The sequence below is a fragment of the Falco biarmicus genome, chromosome 11 (assembly GCF_023638135.1).
Source record: "Falco biarmicus isolate bFalBia1 chromosome 11, bFalBia1.pri, whole genome shotgun sequence".
Classification (NCBI taxonomy): Eukaryota; Metazoa; Chordata; class Aves; order Falconiformes; family Falconidae; genus Falco; species Falco biarmicus.
The window spans coordinates 29,092,333-29,117,659 of record NC_079298.1 but is presented as its reverse complement, the minus strand read 5'-3'; the positions used below and the strand labels follow the sequence as shown (position 1 = coordinate 29,117,659).

General features: G+C 49.6%; 2 protein-coding genes across 4 annotated transcripts in view; one reads left to right on the top strand and one right to left on the bottom strand.

Annotated features, from left to right (window-relative positions):
• The window catches only part of DNM3 (dynamin 3), a 187,063-nt gene extending 167,011 nt beyond the window's left edge, over positions 1-20,052 (top strand). Inside the window, exon 20 of one of the 3 annotated variants that reach the window (XM_056355522.1) lies at positions 18,896-20,052. In XM_056355522.1, the coding sequence (XP_056211497.1) occupies positions 18,896-18,932 (37 nt within the window). In that variant the 3' untranslated portion in view covers positions 18,933-20,052. Of the gene's footprint in view, positions 1-13,000; positions 17,457-18,895 lie in introns of those variants that run through there. The other 2 variants (XM_056355520.1, XM_056355519.1) reach the window with 2 other exon arrangements.
• Positions 20,053-22,483: 2,431 nt separating this feature from the next.
• Positions 22,484-25,021, bottom strand: PIGC (phosphatidylinositol glycan anchor biosynthesis class C). Its single transcript, XM_056355523.1, has one exon. The coding sequence runs from the start codon at positions 24,957-24,959 to the stop codon at positions 24,081-24,083; it is 879 nt and encodes a 292-aa protein (XP_056211498.1). The 5' UTR covers positions 24,960-25,021; the 3' UTR covers positions 22,484-24,080.
• Positions 25,022-25,327: the final 306 nt, after the last annotated feature.

Below are 25,327 nucleotides of genomic sequence, written 5' to 3'. Positions count from 1 at the left end.
CTGCTTGTGTGCTGAAGTCACCTGTCTCCTGTCAGAAGATGGGCAGGGGCACACCGACTCACTTCTGAGTCCTCACCAGAAGAAGTTATGGCTTTTCTGGGAGAGAACAAGAGCGATCCTTGTAGAACCAGTGGAGCAAACTGATAGGAGTCTGGTTCTTATTCCACAAGGCAAGTAATTTACAGCCAGTTGAAAATAGTCCATAGCTGGCTAACAGTGTAGATCATATAGTACAAAACAATTAGTTAAGGAACAGGATTTTCATTGCCACGTTGTTTCCCTTCCTTCCCAGGGCTTTCCATTTATCAGTACTTTCTAAAGTAGCTTTCCATATTTAATAATTCTGTGTGGCATTAACTGCTTTTTTTGTAAGTTATATGAATGAGATGTCCTAAATATGTACTTTCACAATGACATAATACACATAACCACTGATAGATATATTTAGATACATATATATGAAAGCCTCTTTTTCTGAGGTCTTCGATAACTTCCTAAATTCTGAGAGGCATGGGCTGATTAGGCAATGTTGGAGCAAAGAGGTTTCTCCATTTTTAATAAATTAACTGTTACATTCAAATTAGTCACAGTTTGCAAAAAAAAACCTCAACAAAAAAACAGTTAATTAGAAACGAAAAGCAAATGTGCACATTTTCAATTTTACATACAGTAATCGAGAAGAGAATTTTTGGAGAAAACCTGTCTTTTAAATAGATGAGATCTGTTGTAGTTGTCAGTAACTTCAGTTTGAGGCTCAGCGTTTCTAACGCACTGACCCTTTATAGTAAGAAGAATAAATAAATGAGGCCTATCAAAGGAATGAAGTATTTTTATATATTTGGTGTGAAAAGGGCATTATCACATCAGTGCCCAACCACACAATGCTCTCGTTCACCTTCATGGCTGTCCCGTAGCTTGCCATGTGGGGGGGAAACCCAGCATTGCCTTTCTGGGTAGCAGGCTTGGTGCTAAGGGCGGGGGTCCTAGCAGCATCCCCTCACTGGGAGAGCCCAGCACTGAGCTGAAGGGCACTGGACCCAGTGTGTCCCCTGTGCCATCAGGGGATAAATCACATACTACATGCAGAAATGAGGTCCAGCGTTTTGTCAGTTGTACTGCTGGAGAGAACCATAGCTCCCTGGCGTCTCGGCTTGCCATGAGCATGTCCCCTCCATCTGTCCTGTCTGGCTGTGACTGTGCATGAGCGCTGCTGTCCTGGGATGGCTTGCCCAGAGCGTGGCTGACGATAATCTTTTTGATGCTGAAGTAAGTGGTAGGTGGGATAGAGACCAGAAAGGAGTTTTCTAACACAAAAAAGACACTTGGGGAAGCAGCCGGTGAGCAGCTCGGTTTGGGACTGCCACTGGTGGCAGGCAAAGCGGTGGCTGATAAAAGGAGGTCAGTGGTTTTAAAATGCTGTAGCTGGGTATATAATTGAACGTATGAGTGCCTGACATTTTTGTGGAAAAAATATCTGCAATACACATCTTCTGGACTGGATCCTAGTTATCTTTTTTTTAGAGCTATGAAAGCCTCAGACATTAAAAAAAAAAAAAAATCTCAGCTGCTTAAGAATGAAGGAAGGGTTTGCCGTTTTGCTGAAACTTCAGGTTTCTCCTGCTGACTAAACTCTGAGAGAGGAAATCCCAGGGAAGGGGCTGCAGGGAAAATCACCTGAGGGGGACGGTGCGGCCAGCTCCTGCGCCTATTAAACGTTGCTTTTGAGCCCTGGAATTTCTGCTACGCTCGGTCTGGTTTTAATAACAGCCTTTGCAGGATCATAGGAAATTGACTCAGAAAATAGGTCTGAGATATTAAAAGGGAAAACAAAATAGTTTTGAGGAAGAGTTCTTGTGGAAACTTGAGCTTTCTCTGTGACTTATTTTTGAGCTGGGGCTCTGCGCTCTGACTGCCCCACCAGCATTTTCCACGACGATTCCTTGAGGTGTCAGGATCTCTCCTATCTAGGGCAATAGTGTAGCTCCCTGAGAGGAAAGTTGTGTTTTTAAAGTTCATCTAGCTGTCTGAAGGAGCTTTTACTTGTGGCCCCATCAGCGTCACATGGAGCTGAAAACCCTGACGCGGTGAAGAAGCACAAGCTTTCTGTTTTCTCCTGTCCTGCCTTAAGAGAAAATTATCATTTTCAGGGGTGAGACTTGGACTGTCCTTTTCCAACGAGCGGCTGACCACACGTTTGGTTTGGAGAACTGGGTACCTTATAGTGAGATACAGCCCCTGCCTTGAAAAAAATCCTTCTTTTCCCTCCACGTCATTAGCGTTTAATCAAAGGAGTTGTGCAGACATAGTGAGCTCTCAGCATTTTCTCAGTGGTCCTTGCTTTACTGTACAGGGAAAGGAAAAGGGCGAGGGGAGCAGGAAATAATTTTCTTCCTTGCTTCGCTCTGATTCTAAAGCTGGTTTGGGTTATGTGCTCTGAATATTTCTATAAGGAAACAGAAACTATTTGCATGATACATGCCTCTTTTAATTAATCCCACTTGAGGTGGGTGGATCTCTCCCAGCAAAGCCTGTGAGGAAAGGCCCCTGGCTTGAAGGGCTGGATGCCAAAGCATATATGATTTGTGAAATATTCCCCGCTGCCAGAATTTAGATTTTTTCCCCCTCTCTCTTAAAAGGCTGCAGTAGTATTTTGAAAGAAAATGCAGCTGTGTGCTGGCTTTGGTAAGATGGCTTTAGGCAGGCACTAGAGCCACTTCAGCTTACCATGGTGTGTGTTTGGAACGCTTGATCTCGATCAGCTCTTGTTCTACTGGAGATGCTTTGATTTATGGCTTTTAAATGTCCTGAATGGCAATCACAGCTTTGTCACACAAACAGTTGAGCTGGAAATGTTTTTCTCCTGGCAGCATTGCCCCTGGTGTTAGTGGGGTGGGATGGTGCTCCCCTTTTCCCTCCGTGTCCCTGCTCCGCAGTGCTACTGTGGATTCACAGAGGCTTTTGCAGTGAAGTGCTGGAGATTTACTTGCTTTGCCATGAACACATACGTGGCCCCACTCGATGTGGAACCCTGGGGTCATGAAGGGCTGGACCATCCACTCAAGCAGGCAGGAACACAAATGCCCTTGAGCATGTGTGTCACCCTCAGGCACGCTGGTGCTCAGTCCCTGGGGGGCTGAGGGTGGCCTTTACGCATGAAGCATGCCACAGGAGGAGAAATCAAGCTGTGCTGTTTGTGAACAGTCCCATCCTCCCCCGACAATTTACTTCAACCCTCTGCCAGCCAGCATGGAAGGCATGATGGCTGCTATGCAGCTACGTTTTATTGTGCCACTGAGGCTAATTATATGACCTGTTGTGTTTGTAACTAATCTATGTTGTAAGCCACCATTACGTATTTCTGCTAACCCGACACAAAAAAGTATTTATACTTGACAGTAATTACAGTTAGAAATTTCCAGCCCAAGTCAGAAGTGCTGCAGAAAGCATCGCTGCCTGACGGTTTCCCGGTCCGCAGGCTCTGTACTCAGCTCTTTGATTGCCAAATATCAACCATTAAGTAAGTTTTCTTACTTAGATTAAGGTTATTTGGAAAGATTTAATGTAGTGGCTAACCCTGCGCCTTGAACGACAAGGGGATCCCTTGCAAAAATTGCACATGAACCTCTGATTGAAACCTGTCGTAGTGCACAGGCATGTAAGGCCAGGAGGGTTATCCTGCCTCAGCCTCTCTGCTGAACCTTTGACCTTGCAGCCTTAAAAGCTTACTAGTGTATTTTTAAATGGAATCTGAATAATAATCAAACACCCATTGCATCAAACTCTCCTGGTAGGATGAATGAGTGCCCATCTTAAAGCATTTATGTGGTGAGTTGGGTGATCTCAGTCTGAACAGGCAAGTGGAAGAGCACAGCTCCGGCTGGCAGTAGCATCCGTTTGTCCTCTTGGAATGGATCTTCAGTGAAGGTTATTTTCAACAAGTATAATCAGCAATTAGGAGTGTTTCGTGCAAGCCAAGAGACAAGAGTGCTATATGGAGGGGTTTCAAAATCCTGCCGAATTTCAGGGGAAAAAGAAAAGCGAAGAATAACAATTTGATTCTGCATTTCATGCCTGTGATCAAAAGAATACATGGCTACACGGGTGATGCGAAGCCAGAGCCCATCTCAGGCGGAGAGACAGCTCTTCCCTCGACAGTATGTTTCCAATTCTGCCTGTCCAAGGACCCCAAAATCACCAGACCTATGAGAACCTTGGTTATTCTTCCTGTGATTGCTGCCCTGGGGGAAGGCACCCCTGTGTCATTTGTTACCAGTCTGATTGACATTTCTTGCTGAAATGCGCGCCCAGTAATACATTCCTCTCGCTGCTGGCTGCTTCAGGCAGGAGACTCCATTTATTTTTCCTTATCTCTTAGAAAGGAGCTCTGCTTTTCCCACTCCTCCACTGGCTCTTTTATCACTATTTTGGTTTTCCTTTTTTCAGCCCTTTCCGCGCTGTCGCTGTCCTGACCAGCCTGTTTGCTTCCTCTTTCACCTTCTCCCTTCGCTTGGTTTCCTGCCTGGTACATTTGTCTCCCTTCTCCTCGTATTCCCTCCTTTCCTTCTCACCATCTCATCTGGGTTTCTTTCCAACTTACCCCTTCTCTGCCACCTTTGTGAAACTGTCTCCTGCTCCTTGCGTTTCTGTTTTCTTTAAGACAGTTTTCAAACCATTACATGCAGTATTTGGCAATCTTTCTTAACAGCAGCCTGGTGTCAGTGGCTATGACAACCATTAGAAACACCAGCCACACCACTTAGGTAGCAGTGTAGTAGCCATACTGCCATACTTAGTAGCCATAGTGCCATGTGCAAAAGCAGTTGAGGAATACCGGTCATCTTACCTGTGGCCATCGGTCATCCTGCAGCTTCCAAAGCCATGAAAGAAGCAACATTCTGAATAAAGATAAATGTTGGAGGGATTGGCCAGAAGGGAAGTCAGAGCAGGTGTCGAAAGCATGCAAAATACCACAGCAATTCTTGCGGTTTCATTATAATTCTGCAATACCGATCTTCCCTGCCTGCTGCCCCTGGAGGGGTGGCTTCCTTCTAGGCTAGCAATAGGATTTTGTTCGCTGCCCTCCCTCATGTACCTCTCCTCCAGGTCTTGAAAATCAAGTAACACGAAGATCAAGTAACACAAAGCTCATGGGGTGTCAGATGTTGCAGCCTAGGTATTGTATCCACTGCCACGGACTCAGACTCCCATCAGCACCTCCATCAGCCAGAGGGAGGTTCTCCATATCTTCAGCAGTCTGAGAATTTTCTGGTGGGAAATACCCTATGACAGTTGAACAAATATCTCTGAAGAGTCACTTGTTCTACGTGGAGTTTAGGTTTGATCATATTTATTGTGTATCAGGTAGTTTTGATCATCTTTAGTATGGTTCCTGAGCTACTTGTTCCTGCCTTATTCAACAACAAAAAAATGTTTTTAAAATGAGGTGAACTAGGAGAGATCCGTTTAATCGGGACTGTTGCCAGTTACTTTCCAAGTTCAACAAAGAGGGTCAAGCTGGGAAGTGGCTCTTCGTTACTCTTACTGGAGGCCAGTCCCATGTGATGAGGAAGGGTGAGTCAAAATGATGCAAGAGGGAGGAAGACAGAAAAAGAAGGAACCTGCAAAGAGTTGAAAGAAGTAATTCTGGGATAAAGATGGGGTTGCGAGTGCAGTCCTCAAACACAGTGGCAGCCTGCTTTGGGAGTGTCAGCTGGTAGACTGAAGGAGTAAGTAATGTATTCCAGTATTTTCAGCAGAAGCTTTTTTTTTTTTTTCTTTTTTTTTGTGCTTCCTTAGCCTTTTCTGTCTCAAGATACTGTTAGTAGAAGGAAGTGGGGTTTATTTTTAGCGTCTCTCAACTTGAAAAAGGAAAGTAGAGTCAAACAATAGCAAATGTTGTTTGCCAGAAATACAGGAACCTGAAGATGTATTTTGTCCCAGCAATTATTTCATCTCATAACAGAGTAATTTAATGACAGCTGCCATGAAGGCTATGCAGGATTGGAGCAAAGGTGTTTAGCAGGAAATTTCTTGCCTTGTCCGAAAGAGTGGGCAGAATAGCAGTGCATTTGTAGCCTGTCTTATGCTAGAAATTAAAACATATGACAGTAAATACAGAGAGCAGTGAGGATTTGCACTTCCTGAACCTGCAGGCATCTTAAAAGGCTCCCCTTCAAACTCCTGCGCCTGGCAGGCTGTATCGGACCGGTAGTGAATGAGGGCACTCAATGGCTACGTTAATGACATTGACACTGATAATCACGTTAGTTGTCCCCAGGGACAAGAAGAGGTGCAGCTGCAGCGGGAGGTGACAGCAGGATGTTTGCTGCCTTTCTTGCACCAAGGTGAGTAAAGAGGAGAGAGGCAAAAAGACAGAGGAAGGTCAAAGGCGAGTCGGAAGAACAGAGTGGGCAGAAGCAGGTGCGGTGTTCAAAGAGCGAGTACATGGCTCGTGCACGCGGATGCTGAACAGTATGGCTAAGCACAGACCAGTACACCAGACTTGAGCTTCTAGGCAAAGATGAGATGTTCCTCCTGCTGCTTTTGTGGCCCTTCAGTTATCATCCAGAGGAAGGTAGACCAGCATATGGAATGTATCACAGTGCTCCTGTCTTCTTCCACAGGCAGTTGTGATCCTCTGGACCATCCTGACCTGGAATTTCTGAAAGGCTGGGACAGTCCTCCACTAGTGTGTTGCACGCTTGTTTACTGGACATGTTCCCTGCTAAAGGGCAAACAAGAACACACAGTTTGTTAAGAATAATAATCCTTCTTGGTTGCTCCATTGAATTATATTTTTTTGTTTATTCAAGCTGAGTTTTCCATATGACACATTAATTCCCTGAAATGACTAATTTGAAAATGCAGCACCCACATAAACATACAAACATATTTGTATGCATGTGTGATATATGTTAATTTATGATGGTCACATATAAAATGTAGCTTGAGTTGCAAATGATAAATTAATCTAGTGGAGCATCATATTTTGGACCTCTTGGCCTCTGGAAGGGGTATCTGTGTTAAGTTAAATTGTGCACAGTGGAACCTCAGTAACCCTAATGCTATGGAACAGTGCTAGCATTTGAATTAATGGACATTTATTTTGCTGCAGTGTAATGGTGGCTAGTGGAAGGATACATTCTTCCCATGCACTCTTTCTTTTTTTCTTTCTTTCACCTAAAAGAAATAGGTATCCAATAAAACAGCACAATCTAACAACTTTAACTTGCTTCCACTTCACACAAAAATTGTTCCACTAACAGAAGGTTGCGCTGCTGGGTCCCCTGGAGGAGTGAGGCTGAGCTGTGCACGTAGCTGAGGTGTGTAGCAGGGAGCCCCACACATACCTGTTCAGCTGAGGGGCCGCTTCAGAAGCGGCAGGCGTCCTCGAACGCCGTGCTGGCTGCTTCAGTGCTTCCCCTCCTGACCTGCCCACCAACAGCAGCCCTGTGGGCATGCTTACCAGTGACATGTCGTGGCTGGAAAAGTGGCATCTTCCAGTGCAGAAACAAATTGAGAACTTTTTACTCTCTTGGGCCGTTACACGGGGATGAGGGACCATCTCATGCAGATATTCCCCAACTACTCTTTCCTTCCATCACTGCTGAGTGCTGTTCCTCATTTCTGTCATAACCATCGTCTCCTCCTGATTCTTGTCCACGATTCCTGCTTTACTCCTCTTAATGTCATCATCCTTTTTCTGCTTTTCCTACTTTCTTACAACCTCTGTCACTAGTACCATGTGCCTTTTCTCCTCTTGGTTTTCCCCCTTCCATTCACGGTGCTTTCCCCTGCGGTGATGTCCGGGAGACTGCTGTAGCCATGCTGCATCTGCTGTGGGCCAGAAGGAGGTTTCAGTGTGTGCATGGACCATAGACTGATCAGGCCACATCTTGCCTCTATTCTTCAACGACGACGGTTAGTGTAGTTTCGCTTCTGGTTTGGATTTTTTCCAAATCCAGAGGCTGATGGAGGTGGGAGGGTACCATACAGAAGTTAGATAGGTTGATACAAGAACCAGGAAAAGCAGTGGCTAAGTTGTATGTGTGTCTCAGGATCTTACCGAAACAGGGAAAACTGTATAAAAATAAAATTAGTCAAGGCATTATAACGATCCCAATAACAAGCGACTTAGTCTCTCTAAATTGTCACCTGAATGAGAAACTCCATTTATTCCTCACCCGAAGTCAGTCACTGTTTTATCCTCTTATTGTATGCCTGACAGGCAGATTGGTGTTGACCCCTAAAATAAAATTTGCCTGTGGTCAGACTTAAAAGCCGCTTAGAGATTTTCTTTTAATATTTGCTCATTAAATTCTGCAAAGACAATGTCACGTATCAGGAAACTCCGATGGGGCAGTGTTATAGGGAAACCAAGACCATGGTAAAGGGAGAGAATAATGGACTTTTGTTTACAGTTTCAGATCTATAGGATGTATCGTAAAATCTAGTTACGTGTATGCCTTCCACAAGTGTTCTCTGGTGGTCACAAGCGAACGAGAATGTAAAATGTAAGTGGAAATGAAAGCCTTTTCTTTAGAAGTAAGTTAGCTGTGCTCTGAGGAGAGAAGCCATCTCTGCGCGGGGCCCCCGCAGTAATTGCAGCCATGCCTTCCTGACAGCACACTTTGTGGCCTCGGCGTGGGGAGCGATAGCACTTCTCAAAAGGCAAATGCTGGAAGAGCTCCCATATGTTTCTGATCGAATTTTAAGTCTAGACTTGCTTTATTTAGTTTCTTTTCTTAGAGGCAAAAACTCTGCATTTGCCTAGTTGAAGCTTTTAGGAGTTCTTTTAAAACTGGGAAAACGGGAGGTGCTGCTTAGGTTAAAAAGAAATGTAATACTTTTCCGTTTTTACAAAAAGGTTTTGCACCGGGGTAAGAGTTACCCTCCGTTCAAAACCCCACTGAGCTCTTCAAAGGGGGAGTCTCTGCAGCAACATCAGGGAGTTATTAAATACATACTTAGTCCACAGTTTTCATTGGTAAATTCTTTATGTCTGCTTAATGTGAGCTAGTTAGAAGAACTGATTCTTTCTGCAGACTCGTTTACTCAACCCTGGGGACCTATGATCCCCTGCCCCTTTAGCACTAACTTTTACAAACACTGTTTCCCCTTTTTTTTTTTTTTTTTAAAAAAAAAAAAGCAAACAAACCCAAAAAAAACCCCCAAACCACACTAAACCCACACACACACAGCAGACCGAGCAGCCCATTAAAGGGGCCAGGCAGTGCAACCTGGCCCCGAAACTCGGAAAACCCAGCTGATATGTCGGAGACGATAACCAAACTGGGATGCCTGCAACAGTGACATTTTTCTAAGGAGCTTTCTGTGAACCGCGAGCCGCCTCTGGGGGCCTGGGAACAGCTCAGCACCCCCAGCGCACCGCCGGGCTGTCCGAGTTGGACCGATAACGCGCAGAAAACGCCGTCCACGCTGTCTCTTACCGCTATCATCTGTTGGCCACAGACTAAACATTTAGTTGGCCTTAGTCACATATTTCCTCACTGCCGTGGCAGCTCGAGCGGACGAGGGGTCTGGGGGAGGTGGGCTTTGCTCCAGTTTCCCTCGCCGGTGTCCAGAGGCAGGCTGGAGCTCCCCCTGCCGCTCCGCCGGCCCCGGCCCCCCGAATCACCCGCTGGCGGGGGCTGGGGCACCGCTCCGTTACGTCTTTCTCTTTTTCTCAGAAAGCGGTGGGTGCCGAAATCATGCTAGACTTCCCGCAGACCTGCGCCTTTTGGAGGTGCCCGGGACAGAGGGGACACAGCGGCAGCAGATCTGCAAGGAGCGGGGCAGTGCGGGCTGCCGGCTGGGTGCTCTCGGGGTGCTGGGTTGGGTGCTCAGGCTCCCGCACCCCTCCGTGGTGCTGCGCCTGTGCTCCCAGCACGGCTCCGGGCGTAAGGAGGGGTGGGAGGCGAGCAGCTTGGCTTCTGCTGGCTCTGGGCTTGAGATTCCTATAAGGGGGGGGAAGGTCTGAATACAACTGCCAGTGTAAAAATGGTCACGGAATGACTTATCACCTTGACAGGGAAATGTGACAGGTGACATCTGAGCTTGTCCTTCCCTTCACTTGAACTTGAGCCTGGGCTTGTACCAGTTGATGGGGGGCTTGTGAGGGTGAGGGCTCTCCCCCGAGCTGGACCCCCGCGCTGTGCTCGAGCACGGCCCCCCTCCCCGCGTTACCGGCACAGGGAACGGAGGCGGCCCAGGGGGGCTGTCAGGGCAGGGCTGGAGGCGAACGGCGCTTTTGCACGTCTTTTCCCAAGCGCTGCCTTTTCCCGAGCATCTGCTGCTCCTCTGGAAGGCACCTCTGATCTCCAGGTGGGGGTCCCCCCACCCTAGTCCTGGTGTGCTGGGTTAAGGAGCAGGAAGGAAGCCCTGAGCGACCGCAGGGGAGCCGGGCAGCACCCCTCGGGGGGGCAGAGGAGAGGGCTGGAGCCAAGGAGAGGTCTGCCCACCCCTCGTGTACATCCCTGCCTGCACCCGTTGGGAAGACACACACAAGTGCGTATCTGCAGAGCATCCCAGATACACACGTGCATCTCCACCAGGAGGCATTTCTGGCGTGAAGGGGATGGAGAGCATGGGCTGGGGGTCCCCTCGCTGAGGGTGTGCGACAGGGGAGAGGCAGCAGGGTCCTCGCCGTGGCAGCGGCTGCCTCTCGGAGAGGGCTCCCCTGGGAGCACTGGTGTCCCCTTGGAGCCGTGTGCTGCAGTGGGAACCAGTCTGCTGGGGGCTTCTGCTGCTCAGCTCTGGGCTGGGCTGGAGCGAAAATTCAAAATAATGGTCAGAGTGCGACACCAGCTCTGCTCCGAGGAGGGAACGGGGCTCAGACCTCATCTTGGTTCAGGTTTGGTTTGACTGATTATGTCCAGGAAATCCTCCCGCTGAGCTCTGCAGTTTCTGATTCTGCTGGGCTAAATAGCAATGTGGCTAAATTACATTATTTGAATCCAGTGTGCTGCGTTCAACCTGGTATTAAAATGCATGCTTGGGCTTGTATCTTTTAAATTTGATATGAAGACAGCTGTATGCATTTTCCCTTGTTTGTAAATTGTATACACATGATACAATGTTTTCAGTAAGCGCTAAACAATGCAATGTGAGGCATTTCAACAAAGGAATAATTTAATGCAACCCAGCAGAAATGCAGAGCCTTAGAAGTGGTTCTTCATGAAACTACAAATTTTGGAAATGGGTCCAGAAGACCTACACTGGAGCAACACAAGAAACAATAGTTAACACAGTAACATTTTTTCTGTAAGAAAAATACACCATGAAGAAATTATACTTTGCCTATTTTTTTTTAGCTTGTTGATTTACTTGATCGCTTCAGTTGGCATATTTTGTATTTGTTGCATGTTAGGGATTAAAATACTCGTTTCTTCACCAAAAGAGAATACTGTCCTACCAGATACAGTTTGAGCCAAGCAAGACCTTTTTTTTTTTTTTTTTGTCAAGTGTATATTTGTCTCATATATTATTTCCAGTTCAAAGAAGATTAACACATTGTTACATTCTTTTCATCTGGTGTTTAGCTTTAACAGAATGAGACAGTTGCCTTTGTAATCTTCTTCACAGACAGGATCTGTCCTACTTTTGCAGGTGGAGGGTGGCATTAGAGGGGGCTGTGCAATTTGTCCTGGCTGTTAATGAAGCTGAAGCTAAGTGGGTGCTGAAGGGCCCCCAGCTCCCCACCACACTCGGATCCCGGAGCATCCCTGCGCTCTTGTGGTGATCTGGGCTGGGTTAAGGAGTAAAGAGAGAGCTTTAAAGAAAACGGGGAGCAAAAACACTGTGCGAGAGATGGGTAGGAATCACTGCAGCAACAAAACCCTGCTGGAGGGTGCTGCATCGCTAGCTAAGGGGCAGGCTGGCTGTGAGAAACAGGCTCTGCGGTGTATTTATACAGCACAAAACAGCGCCAGGCAGCACCGTCTGAGCTAGCGGGGGGCTGGAGGCCAGACAGGTATTGTCATCGCAAGTTCTGCACAGGCTTTGCTCAGCGGTGGGGTGCTTTAGCCCAGGCGGAATGGAGCGTTAACAAAACAAGAATGGTTTGTTTAAGTAAGCTGATGGGAGCTACTTCTGCACGGCACTGACAGAACCCACGTACCCTAAATGCACACAGAAATGTGAAAGGCGATTACGTAGCTACTGGAGAGAATCTGTCTACAGCTCTGTCAGAGTCGGTGTGCCGTCCTGGGACGAAGCGAGGGAGGGAAAGGTCTCAGGCGGAACTGTCCCTGCTCAGCCTGGACGTGCAGGAGGATGGGGTTGCTGCTACCCGTTGCACTGCTCCTCTGATCAGATGAAACGCGGGGGCTGGCAGTACGCAGGAGCCTGTGCTGAATCAGCCGTTTGAAACAGGGGAATAAAGACCCATAAGCCTTCCCAAAAAATCTGGGACTGCCTTAGCAGTTACTGAAGTTAATAGCAGAATGCATTAGTGGTAAATGAATGACTCCAGAAGGCATAGCCGCAGACAGCATTTTCGTAACTGACATAAAGTTTGAAGTTTGTGCCTCTGTTGGGGCACATTGGTGTGGCTGCGGTTGGCCAAACTGCATCAGGTTTTTCTGCTTCTGCAAAGAGCAGCTGAAGTTGCTGCAAGCTGTCTTCCTGCATCCAACTAGCCACTGGGAAACCTGCCTGTCAGCCTGCTCGGTGGCTCTCTGGGCTGGGGCTGACCCCTGCGAAAGCAGGAATGATCCTCCCCTGATGGTTTCTGAGACAAGGAGGTGACTGTGTTTGGGGAATACCCAGGCTGCTGGCCAGAGAGAAGAGCTGTGTGATGCACGAGAGGGCTAAGGCATGGTAGGCATGAGGCAAAGCCATTGCTTTCTTATAGTGGATGCTTAGGACTGTCGTGCTTCAGCGTACGTGGAAATAAAGTGGTTGTGTTTAGGAGCATGTGCATGTTCACGTAGTGACAGCAAAAGGTGCCAAGTTTGTTCTCAGTGTTTGTGCTTATTGTTTCTTCTCTCTTTCTCTCCAGTCGAAGACCACCCCCTTCACCTACTCGGCCCACTGTAATTCGTCCGTTAGATTCATCCATGTTAGACTAAAAGAAGCTTCTGGCATGTCGTTCGTTGTTAACCAAATACGTGGAAAAAAATTGCTTGATAACTGTTGCAATAACCAATGTATAGTCGCATGTATGGACATCTATAGGCAAGTAACAATTTTACTGATATACTCTCTGTCCATTCTGCATTGTATATGAGGTCTTAAATGTTTGGGGAAGGTGTGTGCTGCCTTGACTTTTCCTTTTGCAGTAGCTGATGTTAGCTAACTTACTGACACGTCTTCACCCAGGCAGCTGTGCTGACAGCCCTGTGCAGTGGATGGAACGCTTGCCTTGCTGTGCAGTTGTGCACGTGTTGCTTTGGTCTGCCTCTTTTCCCCCTCTTATCTGAAAGGAATCTCGCTTTTATTTGTACCTTCCAGGTTTTCTATTATTTGGAATTACACACTTATGCCCATTTTCTCTTTTAATGGCTCAACCGGGCAAAGAAAAGCAATGTGGTTTCTTACCAAGCTCTTCTGAAAGCCCCACGCTTCCATGTCTCTCTTGCAAGAAGCTTGCTGGATGGCTGCTTCTCCCATAATTTCTTCTTATCCGAAGTCTAGTTTTGAAGGAATGCTGTTAAACAAAAAGGGTGTGTATGGGACAATGCATGTTCTGCTTTATTTCCACGTCGGCAGCTGACACGCGAATTTGCCTGGGTGGCGGGTGAGGACCAGGCTGCGGTGCCCCTGCTTGCAGGGCTCAGTGTGGAGCCGTCTCACCCTGCCGCGAGGATGTCGAAGGGCAGAGGTTTGAAGAGCCGCTGCACGGCAGAGCAGCGTGTGCCAGCTCGCCTTGTCCTCTGCTAGTGCTTGCTCCCGTTCGTGCTCCCACTCGTGGGAAGCCTTGGGGATTCTGTGAGTGCTTGTAAGACGTATAAATGTACCGTGTGGCAGGATCCAGAGAAGTGGGTGTTGCTTTTGGCCATTTTGTGAAACAGGAGGTATAGCTATAGGTACAGATATAGGTATATGCAGAGTTGTAAATGGGCTACCGCTCTGCTGCCCACTGTGTGAGCCAATTCATGGAGCTGTGGCCGAGGTTTGCATCTGAGCTCTCCAAGGGAAGGGTCTGGTTTGGATGCGAGGTGTGTGCTCACGCCAGTTGATAAAGTTCTGCTGGGCCCCTTTTATATAAAGATTCTCTCTTTCCATCACTTGGGAGTCCTGCATACCTCAGATCAGAGTCGCTTTATGCAGCTGGCACTGAGAAGCGCTCAGCTGCGCATCCTGGCAGTGGGTTATTTTAGCAGATGCTCACTTGCAGAGGTCCTCTCTGCCTCTTGTTTTGCACATTATATATTAATGCGTTATAAAAACCTTCTGTCTTAACTGCATTGCTTCACTTTAAACGCTTAGGATCAGTGTCACCCCTATAGCTTAAAACTCACTGAGTTGACAGAATTAAACTAGAGATGAATTTGGCCCTGTTTCTTCAGAAAATATGAACTGCTGTTAGTATGATTACGGTTATAGATCCCTAGACAAAGCAATGGGTGGTTTCAAAGACCCTCAGCATAATCAGTCTAATAAATTTATTGATTAAGACTGCATGTGAGGCTCTAGTATGCTGTAACCCCATGGTTAGGAAGAATCCAATCAAAGAGCCACAACAAATGGGGATTTAGCCTATTAAGTATTCCCAGGCTGCTGATTAGTTGTGCTCACCACTGAAGCAAATCGTGTTTCAGCTTGCATAAGAGAGACGAGCTTGGGAAAGCATCATGATTTGTACATTAGCTTAACTTTAATTTCCTGTCAACCTTATACTTGTGATACACGCCTGGGGAGCCTAGAGGTCAACATCTGAGGCACAGTGGAGATGGAGTTTGTCAGAGCACCGGCATCGTGGTGATCTCAGAAGACTGCTTAAGTGTTGGGAGAACAGGCCCAGATCTCCAACACCAAATGCACAGAATCAGCTTGCAAGGAGAAAAAAGTAAAAAAAAAAGGTTGCAAACCCAACCACAGTCATACTGATTTTTACTACCAAAAAAACAAAAGAAAAAGACATATTTTGATGGTTTTTCTTGTGTTCTACACAGTCTTCTGCTGTGTTGCACTCTGCTGTAACATGCAATGCATCTATTAGATGCATTTTTGTAAATGGCTATGGTAGTCCCTGCTGTTGCCTAGCTGGCAAAGCTGTACAGAGTTTATCAGAACCCTGCTGCTGACAGGCAGCTGCCTGCTGACGGAAAGCCGGGCTTAGTGCCTTAGCCACAGACGGTCACTTCAACCCCAGATTTTGATGCTCATTCAGTGACGTTGCAAGGCCGTGGTCTGCGTTTATCCCACCGTACCCCAAGCACTCGCCTTTGTCATCCGAGGACCCCTTTGTCCAGCAGAAAGAGGCAGCACCTCCAGAAGGTGATTCAGAGCTGTGTGGCTGCGTGAGGGACGAGGGCGGTAATGCCAGTAAGTCAGGAGCCTCAATTAGATGACATAGGTCCTGGCATAAAAACATGTTTTTAAATCCTCTGTACTTGAGACTCCTTAATTTCCTTTAATGATTGTTTCTGTCGAGCATAAGGAGGTAGGTAGCATGATTCAGCGCTGTCCTTAACTCTGTCCCCCAAGAAATGGTGTTTGTCAGCAGTAATCCTGGATTGTAAATGAAGATCTCAGGGGTGGATTTACCCAAAAGAGGAGGCGGCAGCAAGGCACCTGCGGCCCCATTGTCAGCACTGTCTGGATCTGCGCTCGATGGGGAGGTGGTGGGACACAGCTGCACCACCCTCCCTCCCCTGCATCCCCCTGCACATCGCATCTGGACCTGGCCCTGTACCCTAAACACAGCGCTTCTAGATGTGCAGGTTAATAATTAACCTTAAGCACAGATCCAGGGTTTGATGATTTTACCCCTGACTTCTTGCATATATGCTTTTCAAAACAAACTAAATCAAATTGTTGTTTCTAGGAAAAATGCTAAGTGCTTCCCAAGAAACTGCCCGCCCCCCCCCCCCTTGAGCGAGCAGTGTTCTCCCAAGCTCGGCTCCTTTCCTCCTGCCCTGCAATGCCTGGAGCAGGTTGGTCCGTCCCGCTCGCTCCTGGTGCTGCCGAGTCGTGGCTCTCCCGTCCCTTGTTCTCGGAGGAGCTGCCTTGGCCACAACTCGCTCCATGCCTGAAGGACAGCAGGACGAGCACCCCACGCATCTGCTGGAGGGACTGGCCGCTGCCCCCTCTGCAGACACCCTCACGGAGGCTGAGCCCAGCCTGACCTCCCGGATCGGAGAGCACAGCTTGTTCTCCTTTCCTTTCATCCACTCCCTCTGGCAAAGCCCAGAAGATTGCTGGGAAGCAGTGGAGACTCCCACTAAGCAACAGCAGGGTTTCTGATCTTACGTGAGGTGCATAATGAGCTGGGTGATGTACGTAGCTAAGTTTCAGGAGGGTGCTCATCTAGTATTGCATTTAGGCTAAGGCTGAGCCTCCGCCTGGAGAACATGTTCCACCTCACCTCGTGGTGGCTGGCGAACAGCTGAGGAGCCTGCACATGCCGTAAATAGCTCTCGGCCTTTAATCTCAAGGGATCTGGTGTCAGGATTGAAAAGATTGTATGTTCAATGAAAAGGCTCGTGTACATAGTTAATGTGTGTTTATTTTATTGCTGATCTTGTTGCACTTTCTGAATAAGCCTCATAAAAGTAGATTATTTATTATGTTAAAGGAGATACATTATAAGTTATGGCATCTCGTGTTATAACATAGAAAATACTATACTCTCTCTCGCAGACAGCTACACTAAACAACATGTATACTGCATACTGAGATTACTGGCTAGTTCTGTCTTTCTGTCTTAAAATAGTCCAAACCTCCTGAACTGGAAGCAGCGCTCTTGCCCTGGCGTGCCGGGGTGGCACCCAGCCTCCTGGTGCGCTGGTGGCACCGTCCCCCTCGCCGTGGCAGAGCCGCCTTCCCGGGCTCTAGCAGAGCAGCTCCCTGTGTAAATGAATGTCACTCTGCCTGTCTCTCCTCTTGCTTTGTCTGCAGGCGAGCTGATACCGATGGCTCCTCCCGTCCAGACAGTCCTCCACTCTTGCTTGATCTATGATTTGTCCCGTCTTGCCGACTGTTTGCTTTACTGCCTGTCTCTTTACTTTTCCAGGATGGCGTAAATGATGACTTCTTCTTGTAAGAAGCAAATGCTTAATTTCTTTCTGAATTTTGCTCTGTATGTTTAATGCTCTACTTCATGTGAGCCAGAACATCTGCCTTTGGTTTCATATCTGTAAATGGTTCCTGGTGTTGACCTTTGAGCACAGCAAGTCAATTCCTGAAACCATGGTTGTTACTGAGCATCACATTACACCTGCTGTAAAAATGTTATGCTGCATTTCTGAACCTGAAATAAACTGTAACTCTTGACGGGCTTTTTATTATTACTTTCTGGATGTGCATGAGTGGTCTTCTGTCTCTCGCAGCACCAGCTCAGCATGCCACACTCCGCCCCTGTTGGGACTGCAGTGAGGATTTATTGGAGATGCGCCTTGCATTGAGATCACTGGAGATGCCATTAAAGGGGGAGATGGGGGAGATGGAACCCATGGGAGGCATTCAGCCTGCTGCCCTGCACGGGGCTTGGAGTGCCGCAGAGATGTTTTGCTGGGAAATGGATGAATGATTTTCAAGCAGTACCTGGTATTCATTTCATCGCTGGGGAAAGCATGTTTTGGGGAGATTCAGAGCTGAGCAGAAAGGCCAGCGTCCTCCAGAGCAGGAGCTGGAGCAAAAATGTGCACGTGTATGCGTTATGTGTGGAAGGGATTTCTCCCTTCAAGTGCTTGTGTACGAATGTGTAGGTGTCGTGATTGCTCAGTTCCTCCTCCAGATCCGTATGAGCCAAGTAACTGGAATCTGTGCTGGGAGGGGACGGTCTGTATGGCACAAGCCGTGCAGCCGCTTCCTATGGGAGAGGACGTTTCTCACTGAGCCCGACAGTCACTACGTTGGTCCTTAGGTTTTGGGAAAGGGGGGAGCAAAGGGTGGGATGAGCAAGGCAGCAACACCCCCATTGTATTCACTTGCTTGCTGTAGTGTTTTGAGATTTTTAATTTTTTTTTTTATGCTTTTCAATGGCTGTGGCTGAGGCAGCCTGTGCACTCCCCTGTGGTGAACACGTGTCCCATCCCGTCTGGCTGGAGTATGTCACATACCCCTCTATGAATTTGGTTCCTGGCATGTTGGTGGGCGACACGAGTGCTCTGTGCTGGGTGGCAGGAGGAGTATCCGCTCTTCTCTAACCACTGCACGGGGCCATCGGCTGCCAAGGGTCTCTCCTATTCAGGCTGGCAGTAGATTCATTGCACTGCCCTCGCCCATGCTTTTAACCCTTCCCAGAAACGTCCCTCCCAACGCCCCAGTCCAGCCCATGGCCCATCTTCTTTGAGCCTTCCCAATTTCATCAGAATCTCACTTAAAAAAGATCTACTCCAACAACAGTGTTTGAAGCAGATAGTGGTGCAAATTTTAAGGTTGGCCATGCAGAAAAGCTCTTCCAGAGGATATTATTTGCTGCAAGACAATTAGAAAGCCCATGACCAGCGACCTCCACGCTTGTGATGTGATTGTCCTAGTTCTCTGGCGCCAGCAAGTCAGATGGGAAGCGGTGAGGATGAAAGCTGAGGCTGTGCTGATAGCCAGCTGATTCTAATCTTGCTCTTGCCCTTTTCCTTAATGTGCATGTTCTGTGCCTTTTTCTCTTAACCTATTTTATTAAGATAATTTTGTGTATGAGTTGTTTTACTGTGTCTTGACCTTTTGTTTTAAATCTCTTTTCCCCCTCTCCCTGTGAATTTTGGGTTATTTTTTGTCTTTTTTCTAGGCGACGTCCGCCAGCTGTTCCAGGAAGATCATCCTAACACACGCATTTCTTTTTTGTTACATGCAAGCTCTCTTTTTTTTGGGTTGTTTTTTTTGTTGTTGGGGGTTTTTTTGTCCAAAATTATCTTTAATTTGCACTAGCCTATTTGTAAATGAAAGATTTTATTTTCAGATGTTAATAATAAACCTGGATATAAAAAAAATAAAAATTCTGACTACAAAAAGGAACTTGTGCTGGTTTCCTATTGAAGGGTCTACCCACTCGTTCCCAAATGGAGCCATTCATACCCCATGTGAGAAATTGCCTGGGCTCTGTGGACACTCCCATCCTCCGGTGTGGTGGAGGGAGGGACGTTCTGCTAGGATTCTACCATGGCTTCCGAATTCGTTAACCACCAGGATTGCTCCACATCAATGCCTCTGGCTTAGCGTTAGCAGATAGAATAGCCAGCCCCTTTAACAACAAGAGTCCTAAAATATGTCTGTAACACCCAGCAGGCAGCACCTGGCTGAGCAGAAGGTCAGAGAAGATTGTAGCAGTCTCTAGACTGATGAATCTGCACGATTATAAATAAATCACAGCTGCTCTGACCATTTTTTTTCAAGCTAAACCTCTGAATTCCTTGCGAGCTGACCTCTTTGGAGCATCTGAGCTGAAATAGCTGGAAGTAGCTACCTCTGGGATTCCGAATGTGTCTGTCCTTACAGGAGAGGCAAAATCTGGGGTTTAACATTTAGAAGCTGTGCTTGTTTTGGGTGCCAGAGAAGTATACAAAGAGCAAGTTTAAAAAAAATGGGAAACTGATGACTTTTATTGACTTTTTTTTTTTTTCCTCATACAAAAACCAAGAAGGGGTATCTCACAAACCACACGGCTGCATCAGACGGCATTGCACAGTTACAGACCAGAGGCACAACACAGCAGCAGGACTCCAGCCTGGTGTTCCAGGAGCACAAACGAGACGTTTCTTTGTAGTAGGAGGTTCACGGTGAGAGGGAGCTGCAGCAGTGCTGCTCAGGGGATGGGGGCAGGAGAGCGGAGGAGATCAGTGTTCTGCATGAGGAAGGGGCCTGACAACACACAGGCTGTGCTCTGGTCCAAGCCAGGTCTGACACAGCTGTGCTGAATTTGGGCAATTCCTCCAACTGATTTAGATCCCTGCTGACCTGTCATATACCAGGGAGCTGCTGGTAAATGCCAGGCACTAAGCTCGCTCAAATTAGAAGGGGGTACAAGCCCAGAGAGCTATAGACTTACACAGATTTTTCTTTTTTTTTTTCTCACTTAGTTTTTGGGTAGAGTACAACAGAAAAAATGGCAGTGGTATTAGCAAAAAGGGGGGGGGAACCCCAAGTACAGCAATTCTTGGGAGAGGGAGGTAAATAATCATTCCTGCTAGACCTTTGAAATGCATGTGCTGGGATGCTGAAATGCTAGGAATTGCTGGAGCTGGAAGGAGTACAGTGATGGGGAAGGTGCTTACCAGCACCCTGGGAAGAGGGAGAAATGCAGTCCGTAGCAGTCCCATGAACACAACTGTCCCAAGGGTGGGGGATGAGGAGAGGAGCTCAGACTGGCTGTGTCTTTCATTTGTGGAACTCGTCGCCGTCAGGTACCAGGCAAAAAAAAAAAACCAACCTCAGCAGAGTTCAGGAATTGTGTGGTCTCAGGACTACTACAGAAGGGACGGTGTTTGCACCCAGCAGGCTCTTGGGGAGATCCTGGCCATGCTTCACCTCTCAGGTAAGAGGGAATGGGAACAGGCTGAATTTCACAAGCTGCTACTTTTCTACATTGTTCAAAAAACTGTTCCACACTGGGCGAAGCTCTCGCTGCTTCCCTCTGGGATACAGCATGGTACCAACAGATGAACCCACAACAAATTAAGTTTTAGTTGCTATGGCCTTACCTACAGCACCCCAACCAGGAGCTGCTGCTGCTCTAGCTGCTAGCTGACCTCCATCCATGAGGCTGTAAGGCACAAACTTCTTTCTTGGAGCATTTCAGGGTGTTAAGTCTTTTGCAGAGATCTTTACCTTCTTCTGAAGTATTTGATAAAAAATATTGCTGGAAATAGGATTCTGAACTTCACAGTTTTCTTGTAGCTATTCCTAAAAATTCCTAAGTAGAAAGACAAAGGTATTGGTGTGCTGGGAAACCTTGGCACGTTCTTTAGCATCAGCTCACGGGATGACTTTTTGAAGAGGCTGTTTAAGCTTGTCTGTGCTATTTCTACCCTGCAATGGCATACGTTCTGTGGCTCAGCAGATAAGGCTAAGGGTGCTGCACCAGCTGGTGGCATTCTGCATCCCTGGGCTGCTTTTCAAATCCTGTTTTGATTTCCTGATCATTTGTGTTGTTGCTGTTGCCTCTCACATCATAAAGCTGAGAAAAGTTTAAGTGATTAATGTGGGAATTGAAGAGATATAAAGATCTTACCCTCAAAGACTGAAGCTTCACTCTGCCCAGGATTCCCAGATCCACTCTCCCACGTGGGGCGGGATGTGGGCCCCAACAGCATGGGGTGGGTGGCTGACACTTGCCTTTCCCTGCAGCAGAGGCTGTAGATGGAGATTCCAGACGGCACGTGTCAGCCGCTCCCCCAGGAGCAAGGCTTATCCCTAGCTGGGATACAATTACTTGCATTTGGCCAGCTTCAAATCAAAAGAAAATGTCCCATTAAAGTACTCGATCTCAGTGGACTTGGAAAAAAATGCAAAATAACATTTAACTCTTCCAAGCTGGTTGCTGAGGATCTGATTGCGCACGAGCTGAGAAGGACCAACCGGGGTCTGTGGTCTCGGCGTGTGCTCCACCAGGGAAGCCGCAGGACGATACACTTGGGTAGCAAATGCTCCTGGGCATCCAGCTCTTCTGCTCAGCTGGGCACAGTTACGGTAAGTTTTGTTCTGTAGAGGGTACTCTGACCTCAGGCACGAAGACATACTCATAATGACCATTTATTCAGCATCTTAACTTCAGGAGCGTGTGCCCTCAGGAGAAGGGCAGAGAAGTCCTAGGGCAGCTCTGCCTGGCCTTTGTCTCCTCCTCTCCTCTCCCCGTCTTTCTCTTGCGTTTTCCCCTTCTTCAGAGTTCCTTTATGCATCCACGCCGTGGACTGGGCTTTATATTTTCACGTCCCAGGCTAGGGAGAGCAGGATATCGGTGCAGGCAGGCTAAGCGGAGGACTGAGCCTTTCCCCGGGGGATCTCTGGGTAGGGATGGAGGCTGAGGAACAGGCGAAGGGAAGGAGCTGGGTGGAGCGGAGGGACCTGGAGCTGCGGGCGGGCGGATGGGATACATCCCGCATCCTGCCTGCAGCTGGGTCGGTGGGGCCTGCTGCACCCATCCAAGCCCAGGGATCTGCACAAGTGATCCACTGGATTCCAGTGGGGGCTGAGGCGCCAGTGGCAGCCGGTGCCTGTCTCCACCTGGAATGTCTGGGTAGTTGACGTTTGCACTTTTCCTAACCCAGAGCTGGTTTTGAGAGTCTGAATTTGGGTAGACTTTTTTTGGGGAAATATTTCTCCTTGGGGGAAAGGGTGCAGCAGAAACTCTGTTTTATTGTAGCCTCCACTGTGACAGACATTAGCAACGGGCGCCAGGCAGGCTAGATTTTATTTACTTTTGATTTACATTCAAACCTTGCCCTGCCGACAGGCTCCGTGAATCGGCTTTGGATGGCAGCGTTTCAGTGTCATTAGCCCAGCACGAGTTGGGACATCCTGGCTGCTGAGCAGCTTTCTGGGAAACCTCCCTGTGAAAAAAAGCCTTCTTTCCAAAGAACTAAAAAAATGTCATCTTGACTGAGCATCTGGCTACTCTGTGCTCCCTGCGAGACCAGAGCATGAGCTCTACACTTCCACAGGTTTTAATTAAAACCAAAATGAGATGTAGTCATCACCATGACGACAACAGCAACATTTAACACTTGGCAAGAGCCATAACAAAGCACTGGAGGTGTTGGGGACTCCTCTGGGGGCTGCTCATTTCCGAGAAAGCCCAAGGTGTGCGTGGCAAGCGCCCGCTCGCTGCGGTGAGATGCCGCCGCTCAAAGGGATGAGCTAAATCAAGCAGAAAACTGCACTTCTGCAGCATCGGGTTTCCAAAAGAGGGAAGTTTCATAAAACCCCAGGTAATGCCGAATGCATCCCTGTGAGGTGGGGCTGGCACAGGATTGTGCATCCCTGCCCTTCTGTGGTGCCAGCTCCAGCAGGCTCTGCTCCCCGGGGTGGCCGGAGCAGGGCTGGGCTGCTGCAGGATGGTCCCAGATGGGAGCAGAGAAGGGGGAAGAGCTGGGGAAGCCCTCCTGGCACCGGCACCGGGGCTGGCTCGTCTTGACCAGGACCTCTTTGCCGGCAGCACCCTCTGTTGTGTGTGGTGCCAGACAGGACCCAGGCCCTGCCACTATCCCAGCAGCCTGGCATCTCCCCAGCCGGTGGGTGCACCCACGGGTGCCTGTGCTGAGCTCCTCACCCCGTGGCAAGGCCAGACCCACCTCTGGGAGGGGTTCAGAGAGGGGAGGAGGGGGTCTGGCTCCCTCACCACCCCCTCCTAAAGGACTGAGGGTAAGGGTAACGCAGAGTCTGGCAGCGTCATGAGGCTATTCTGGTATCAGCAGCCGGAGGGGTGCAGGTGAGCAGGGCTCTGCACTGCGCCTTCCCAGGTGCCCTCATGTTTGGCCCTGCAGGTCCAGCAGCACCCTCCACCCTGCCCACAGCGACCCTCACCCAGTCCCCTTCCCCTCCAGGCCTCCCAGGGAAGCGGTCAGTCCCCATCGCACACACTGAAGTCCCTTAGCGCTGAGGACCTCCATGGGCATGCTGTGGGGCACATCTGAGCCAGATGTGCGTTTCCGAGTGGTGTTTCCGCTCAGGGGATGCGCACACAGCCTGTGCCCCCTCCCCCAAGTGTGGGTAGGGGTCTGCATGCCTGGAGAACACCCTGACCCACTTGCTTGCTCCCCCAGCTGTGGCACAGGCTGGCCACTCCACGGGGTTCAGGTCCTTCCTTCACCAAAACCAAGCAGGTCGCGTCTGGAAACAGATGCTGAGGGTAAGGCAAACGTGGCCCTTGTTGCTGTGCCAGAGGCTTTATTGGGCCGGGTGTTCTCCCCCGCCCCCGGGCTGTCCCTCAGCAAGGACCTCTGCGCTGCTCACAGCAGTGAGGGTCCCATCAGCCAGGCCTACATGAGGAACCTGGAGAGGTCCTCCTTGATCTCAGCCTCATCCCACGGCCCGTGGATGTTGTCCTTGAGCAGCTGAAGGCGGATGAGGCAGTAAGGGCAGAGGCAGGAGATGGCGAGCAGCAGCGAGGCGAAGAGCACGGCCCCCACGCTGGAGACGGTGGCCAGCCCTGCCAGCGCCGCCAGCGCAAAGAGCACCGTCACCCCCACGTAGCAGCGGGGCGTCTGGGCTTTCAGCTTCTTCTGCAGCATGGGCCAGAGGGCGAAGATCTGCATGGCGAAGGTGACCATCACGAAGGCGTGGAGGGAGCGAGGCAGGCGGGAGGCCAGGCACACCGAGGCGAAGATGGCCATGTTGAGGGACAGCGTGCTGGAGACGATGGCGGCGTTGGCGCCGTAGTCAAAGAAGATGAGGTGGCCGAGGAGCATGAGAGCCGACATGGCGTAGATGGTGTCCGTGCTGATGGACTCCGTCAGCGTCTTCAGCACCGGCGAGAAGCCGTAGGTGAAGGCGGCGAACACCAGCGTGCTCTTCAGGTCAGCCCACCGCGTCCGCCCGCTGGCCCAGCGCCCGGCCCCGCCGTCCACCGCGTCGAACAGGATGTAGCCCAGCAGGGAGGAGGCCAGGGCCGCCGCGAACAGCCCCTGCGGGCTCAGCGCCCCGGCGGCCATGTACCACCAGGTCAGCACGAAGACGCAGACGCTGCACAGCTGCTGCACCACCGCTCCCGACTGGAAGACGACGGCCCGGTACCGGTAGCGGCGGGCGTGCACGTTCTTCCGCAGCTCCTCCAGGAACCGCTGATCCACGTAGTTATCGGGGAAGGGCTGCCGCTCGTACAGCACCTTCTGCCACCGCCGCCCGCCGCCCGGCTCCATCGCGCCGGCCGAGGGGCAGCCCCGGCCCCGCCGCCGGGCCCCGCCGCGCCGCAAGGGACGCCGGGCGCTCAGGGGCGCCACCTGCCGGCCGGAGGGAGCGCGGCGGGGGGTCCCGCTGTGCCGTTAGCTCCCCCCGGCTGCCCGCCCCTGGCCCCGCCGCTCCCCGCAGGCGGCTCGGGGGGTGTGGGGGGGCGGGGGGCAGCTCCTCGCTGCCTGCGGCTCCGGCCGCGGTGCCTGCGCTCAGCCCCGGCCCCTCACGGCAGGGGGGCACGGAGGGGCTGGGGCGGGCAGGGGCTGTGGCACCAGGCTGGGGAGGGGCGGCTGGGGGGGTTCAGCCTGGAGAGGAGGGGGCTCGGGGGGGCCTGATC